At 45.5% G+C, this 7,740-nt stretch overlaps 1 protein-coding gene across 1 annotated transcript in view; it reads left to right on the top strand.

The window, feature by feature from the left end:
- The window catches only part of LOC142760569 (uncharacterized), a 66,755-nt gene extending 65,343 nt beyond the window's left edge, over positions 1-1,412 (top strand). The window contains exon 23 of the mRNA XM_075863758.1: positions 695-1,412. Coding sequence (XP_075719873.1) covers positions 695-806 — 112 coding nt within the window. The 3' untranslated portion in view covers positions 807-1,412. The remainder of the gene's footprint in view (positions 1-694) is intronic.
- The last annotated feature ends 6,328 nt before the right edge of the window (positions 1,413-7,740 follow it).

The raw sequence follows: 7,740 nt of genomic DNA on the forward strand, positions 1-7,740 counted from the left end.
TGTTGCTTCCGTCAGTCCCTTGTTCTGCTCCTCTGACAGAGCAGAACAACAGAACACACCGACGCAGGTGTGAACAGAGCCTTAATAACAGGAAAGGTAATACGCCCAGAATGTATCCAACGTAATTATGTTTATAACAATCTAAATGTACAGACCAATAAAACAAGGAAGAGAAAATAAAGGGCTAAAATGACACGGCCATTCACTACAAGAATTGTACAAACTACCATGATACTGACCAAACCAGCACATATATATATATATATATATATATATATATATATATATATATATACACATGTACCAGGGTATAGTGACCAGTCTCAGAATGGCAAAAGTGCCACCGTACCACTGACCTGCTACTGCACAGTACAAAAAATATAATGCCAAGTCGGATATAGGTGAGGGGTGAATGAATATAAAATGCTCATTCCGTAAATCCAGGTAGGCTACACTCAATCCCACAAAACAAGTAAATAGTACATATACGGGTCAATAGGATTAAAAAGAAATGGGGTGCAAATGTTTTTGTTTTTTTGTCCAAAGTGGACATCACCGTTACCGGGAGATTTTGCCTCGTGAATCATCTGAATTTCTACACCCAAATGGCACTTATCGGAGATTTATCACAATATCATAAAGTATGGATACGAGCTGAAGACACGTAAACAGCTCCATGTTGTTTGTTTTACAGAATTGCCTCGGCACCAGATGAAAGTATAATCCCGGACCATAACGTCTGCTCAGAACCAATGTATTTCTACAAGGTCCACTTCTTGCCTCCAGTTTCTCCATCAGCCGATTAAAAGTAAAGGGAGAACAATCCAATGAATGGTTATGAGAAGACCTCCAGGTGACTGAAGAAAAGGAACAACTTTACTCAGACATTTCATGTGTAGATCATATGGCCCCCTGCAGATGTAGCGGATTTGTTGCAGATTTTCCGTCTGGATTTGCGGGTGAAAAATCTGCAGTGAAAGACTGTTGCAGGCAAGTGGATAAGATTTAAAAAATCTCATCCACATGTTGCTGAACATTATCCGCATGGAAATCGTCAGCATAGTTAATGTGTTCTGGACGTTCACTGTGGATTTCTTCCTATTCAATCAAGAAGAGGTGAAATCCACAGCCAAATCCACAACAAAATCAGCACATAACGCGTGATGCGGGATTGCTGCGAATATGCTTCGGAAAATCTGCAACATTTCCGTCCCGCATGTATCCAGCCTTTTATTTAACAACGTTAAACGTTAAATATTCACTAGTTTGATATAAATTCCCGGTTGATTTGAATATTGGTCCGGTAAAATGCTGGCACAAACTGCACAAAAGTGATTGAATATTGTTTGTCAGAAACGATAATATAGACCTTAAAAGGTTTTTCCTGTTTCAGCAAATAAAGCTTATGCATTGTATAATAAAAAAAATATACGCAATTTTCTAATATACTTTGTGTATCAATTCCTCATTTTTTCCATGTTTGCTTGCTGTCATTGAATGGGAACGTTCATTGTTTACTTCTAGAAGATGAAAATCTGTCCTGGTCATGTGATTTTCACACAGATAAAGGGGTCTCAAAACAAGAGAGGGCTCTGATCCCCTGCACAAGTTCTGCACCTGTGTGATCATTACATGACCAAAATGTCACTCATGGGCCCGCTGCACACAGGACGGAAAGGCTGCAGATATTCTATGCGGAAAATCTGCAGCGGATTACAGTCCCAGCCAAGTGGATGATATATAAACAAATCTTATCCACATGGTGCAGGACATTTTCTGCACGGAAATCAGGAAATGCTGTGGAATTTCAAATCTGCACATGCAATGTAAAAGGCGTGAAATCCGCTGTAAATCCGCTGCAAAATCTGCACGTAACACATGCAAATTTTGCTGTGGAAATAATCCCACACACACGACAGATTTTTCTGCGGATTTCACCCTTTCTATATTGAAAAGATTGAATTTCATTGTGAACATCCATAACAGAATGAGCATTATATCTGATTTCCATGCTGAAATTGTTCCATAGTACGTTTGTTCAAATCTCATCCACATGGCTAGTGCTGTTATCCGCTGCGGTTGTTTTATGACAGCCTGCGTCTGCTGCATCATACGCAGAAAATGTGTGTTCTCCCAGGGGGTTTTCCAAAATTTTATATTGATAGCATAATCCCACACTGATAGGTCAGGGACTCCTACTGATCACCAGAATGACGGTGCCAGAATTACAGACTGTGTGCATACCACTGATCAGTGGCGGATTATCATATGGGCGATTCGGGCGGCCGCCCGGGGCCCGAGGCTCCCAGGGGGCCCATGGCAGCCCGAACCGCACATCATCTTGCAAAGTTACTTATTCAGCGCGCTAGCGCTGCTAACTAACGAAGATGAGGGGAGGAGCAGGGAATTGGCCGGGAAAGGGGTAGGACACGCCTCCCTGACAAGTGCGGGCCGCCGCCATTGAGTAACAGAACAGCGAGGGACGGCTGTTCTGTTACTCCGAATCTGCAAGACGGTCGGTCACCGGCGCTGAGGTCAGTACAGCAGGCTTATCCTCCTTCCCAACTGGTTCCCGACCGCTGGCTGTATTTTTACGGCCAGCGGTCAGGGACGGGTCCTTAAAACCCGAGCCATAGACTTTCTACGGCTCGGGTTTTAACTTGCTGCCCGCGCGATCGGGTCTCCGGCTGTCAGTGACTGCCGGGGACCCTGAGGAAAAGACAGAAGCAGCTTTCGCTGCTTCTGTCTTCTCCGATGTCTTCTTACACAGCGTTCAATGAACGCTGTGTATAGGAATAGAGACAGCAGCAGCGGCGCTGTCTCTATTCCTCCCGGTGATCATGTGACTGTTCACATGATCGCCGGGTGCCGTTAGTGGCAGGCTGCTGCTGGGTCTAACTAGACCCAGCACAGCCCTATTAGTGACAATCGTCACTATGAGAGGGCTGATTTCCCCTGTAACTGGGGCTGCTGTGCAGCTCCAGTTACAGTGGAAAAACATGGTGTAAAAGAAAGAAAAAATATATATAAAGTTCCCCAAAGGTCTTTTTTGACCTTTGAGGAACAGACCACAGTAATAAAAAAATAGGAAAGTAAAGTGCAAAAAAAATGAAATAATAAATACACATAAAATACCCACCCCAATAAAAACCGTCCCCCCCCCCCCGCCAATCATTGTTGTAACGCTAGCGCTGACCCAATTACCCTAATATAGACATGTAATATATTAACATTTACGGTAAACAATGACGATTACAAATAAAAGGTCTATTTTAGGGTAAAACTATGTTATTACCAAAAAAAATAGCTGAAACGTAAAAAAGCTTATTTTTTTACTATTATTTTCAAACTTTATGAATAAAAATTCTAAAATAGCAAAAAAGGTGTGTATAAAAACGATAAAAAAATAAACCTGCATTGTCTACGGAAAAAACGTCGCAAAAATCACGTCGTTTTTATTTCTTTTTTATAAAAATGTGTGTTTGGTGCAACTTTGTAATTACGTTTTATTAAAAAATATTTTCACTTTTTGAGATACAGCTGCTTTGTATCCTGTATACGTCAGGTCAGCAGGACTGACGGGATCAGTGAAACGGGCCCTGCGCTAAATTATAATCTTCGATGTGATAGATTTGAGGTGGATCCTGCGTGTCACTGATCCTGTCAGTCCTGCTGACCTGACGGATACAGGATACAAAGCAGCTGTATCTCAAAAAGTGAAAATATTTTTTAATAAAACGTAATTACAAAGTTGCACCAAACACACATTTTTATAAAAAAGAAATAAAAACGACGTGATTTTTGCGACGTTTTTTCCGTAGACAATGCAGGGTTCGTTTTTTATCGTTTTTATACACACCTTTTTTGCTATTTTACAATTTTTATTCATAAAGTTTATCTATATGGGGCTGTGTGTAACGCTCTCTACGAGGGGGATGTGTGATATATAGAGTGGGCTGTGTATGGCGATATCTATGGGGGTGTGTAATATCTACAGGGGCTGTGTGGCACTATGTACAGGGGGCTGTGTGTATGTGGTGTTTTACAGTGTGTGGTATTATTATATTCAGGCACGCAGTGTTTGGTGCTATTATATTTAGGGGTACAGTATGTGGCACCATGATAACTTTATTTTCGTTTATAGGTGTGGAAATGTTGGAAAAGTGAGGAGACGTCTGAGTGGCAAATTCTGCAGAAATGAGTCATGGCCAGGAGAAGTCGTCATGAGCGCTGGACCGGATGGAGAAGAAAAGAGGAAAAAAACTACTAGAATCTGAGACGTCGTCACCTGTGAGTCACTAGATTTATAGAGAATCTGTCACCTCTCCTGACATGTTTATTATAGGAATCCTTGTATTTCACAAAAAGTCTTTCTGCAGTCCAGGACTGATAGACAATTCCCCTTGTCAGGAGGTTGTGTCCCTGCACAGTGTGATCCTGTCAGTATGTAGGGACACCGCGCTGTGACAAGGGGAATCGTAACACTGTTAATGCTTGCCCAAAAAAGTAGTGTCAAAAATAGTTACGGCGCGGCAGGGCGGCGGTGAGGAAGGGGGGCCCAAGTTTGGGTAACAGCCCAGGGCCCATGGTCTACTTAATCCGCCACTGCCACTGATACCCTCCATTTGGCTAGGGAGGAAATACATAGCCCTATAACAATAAATCAAACGAGGCTTTCTTTATTTTATAACGTGGGTTGACACGAGGGTCGGCCACAGCTTTATTATATTTATATTTGTTTATTTTTTCGCTTTTATTTATAACAATAACTGATTGCAACAATGTATACCATAACTTAATTACCCGAATGCCAGCCTGCCTAAGGCAGGGCATGTAGGTCAGATCTCTACCCAACACCGCCACGAGGAGGGTGTGCACTCACCACTGCATACACCTACTCCCCACGACCCCTGGTCAACCTCATCATGGCCTCCTCCATACCATCCTGGAGCCGGACTAAAATATGTCAAAACCGATATCGGTCAGGTGCACCTGTTGTCTCCCTCAAGCTGCCTGTGCCTGATCACCACGCCGCCACCAGCTCTAACAAACCTCGAGACCCTTGTGTTCAAGAGGCGCCTGCCCTGCTCAATGGCATGCACGTCCCTGGCCCCTTGCCATACCGCTCTAGGTATTACCTCTGACCAGACCAAAACCAAGTCCTGGAAAAACTATGTGAACCTCTCCAGGTCAGACTGGATGAGAGCAATCAGCTCCCCCAAAAGGACGGAACATAAATCGTTACCCCCAACGTGGATCACCAACACCGTAGAAATGGAACGATTCCTGCTGATAGCAACCACCTCTGGCAAAACGTCCAGCCATCTCAGGCCTCTGAGACCCCTCCAGCGAACATCGGCCCCCATCAAACCCAGCGAGAGACCTCCTGGTCATATGGCCGCTCTCCGCTCTGCCCAGAAAACATACTAGTGCCCGAGGATCCATATTGTGGGGCGTGAACCTGAAACAAGAAACAAACTTTAATGCAAAACCAAATCAGGCCAGATAGATCTGGCAAAGCAATCACACCGCCAACGACCAATACGGCGGACTTCGTCGTCGGGCAAGCCCAGGCCGCTAGCAGTGGTAGCTGCGCCAATGCGGAACGAATGCGTCCCAAATTCTTTGGGCGGGAAGCCCGAACCCGCTAGTGCCGATCTAAACACTGACAAAAATTGAAACCTAGTAAGGGGTTTCCCATCGATGTCTGACAGGAATTGTGAACCTGACAACCGGCAGCGTAGGTAACCGGACACGGCCTCCACTGGGCATGCGGGACCGGGTACAGGCCGCAGGGAAACCCAACAACCTCTGCCAAATATATCCATTTTAGATTTGCGTATGCGAAAACGGACCCACGAGTTGGACATCGCTACATCTTCAAACAGCAAACCCCCAGGGCATGAAGAGCTAATAGCTATTAGTTTAGAAATGTGCAACGCCCCAAAAAAGGCTAAGACGAAGGCTGCAGTAAACAGGGAAACCTCGAACGGGGAAAAACATGTGTCCGGGAGGACCGCTAACAACTTAAGAAGTATGGGATAAGAAACTGGCCGCCTGTCTTCCCGCCTTGCTTCAGACTTCTTCCACCCCTTTAAAGCCTGAGTTATGAAAAAGGATTTTGTGACGTCTGGCCAGGAGCGCAATTTAAAGAAAAAGGCCAAGCCGGCGAGATGGCACTGGGCGCACAAACCAGACACGCCACGGGCTAACAAAAGAGGCAGATATTCCATGACATACGTTGACAAGAGACCTGCGGCCGGACCTAAATCGCGGAACCCCACAACATCCAGCCATTCATTCCACGCTTTACCATATGCCGCCAAGGTAGACGGGGCAAGAGATGACCTCACGAGGGGGACCAGCTGAGATCCAGCATTCTCAACAACATGCGGGCAGCTGGCCCATTCCACATCCGCCTGAGGGCAAAGCCAGCGAAACACCTGCCAATTGAAACGTGACAAAGCATCAGCTATTTTATTTTGAACACCCTGAATGTGGCGAGCCCTGAACTATATATTGTGCTGAAGATACCTCAGCACCAAGCGTCTAATCAACACAACCACCGGCCCTGAGGAAGAAGATAAATGGTGCATGAACCACACTAGCGTTATCAGACCAGAACACAACAGAAGAATTAGACATAGCCTCCCCCCATAGTTCAATAGCCACTATAATGGGGAACAGTTTGAGAAGCGTTAAATTGCTACACCACCCTCGCAAGCGCCACGAGTGGGGCCATGGGGCCGCGCACCACACTGAGCCCAGAAGTGCGCTGAAACCGATGCTACCAGCAGCATTGGTGAACAGCTGTATGCCCTTGTTGGCGGCCGGGGGTGACCTCCAGCAAGTACGCCCATTGTAATCTGACAGGAATGTAAGCCATACCTGAAAATCACACCACAAGGCTGAAGTGATCCACACATAATGCAACAGGGAACAAACACCGGCGGTGGCCAAGGACAAACGGCGGGAAAAGATTCTGCCCATGGGCATGACCCTGCTGGCAAACACCAACAGGCCCTTAAGCGATTGGACCTGTCGGAGCTGCAGCTTTTTAACCGACATAGCAGCCGCTAAATGGGAACGCAATTTTACCACTTTATCCTCTGGTAATCGAAAAACCATCTGACGCGAATCAATTTCAATGCCCAGGAAAGACAAGACCGTAGTGGGCCCCTCAGACTTGGGACGCCGAAACGACTGGCTATCCTTCGAAAAGAGTCTAACAAAATCTGACAACGTGGAGAGGAGGCGGGGCCAACAAAAAGAAAGTCATCTAAGTAGTGTGACGTGGAAGACGATCCTGTGACATCCCTTAACACCCACTCAAGGAATTAACTAAATACCTCGAAGTAGAAAAAAGAGATCGAACACCCCATGGGAAGGCACATATCATAATAATAAAGACCATCCACCTGACAACCAAGAAGGTGGTAACAATCGGGGTGGACTGGTAACAAACGAAAAGCGGATTCTATATCTGACTTGGCCATAAGGGCCCCCCGGCCAGCGTGACAAACTAAATCACCTGCACTGTCAAATGACACATAAGACACTGCGGCAAGGTCTTTATCAATCCCATCATTCACGGAAGTGCCTTTCGGGTAGGACAGGTGATGGATTAGCCGAAAATTGCCAGTCTCTTTTTTGGGAACAACTCCTAGGGGAGAAACGTGCATGTTAGGGAATGGTAAATCCACGAAGGGGCCAGCCATCCAGCCTAGCTCCAATTCCTTG

The sequence above is a fragment of the Rhinoderma darwinii genome, chromosome 4 (genome assembly GCF_050947455.1).
Source record: "Rhinoderma darwinii isolate aRhiDar2 chromosome 4, aRhiDar2.hap1, whole genome shotgun sequence".
Lineage (NCBI taxonomy): Eukaryota > Metazoa > Chordata > Amphibia > Anura > Rhinodermatidae > Rhinoderma > Rhinoderma darwinii.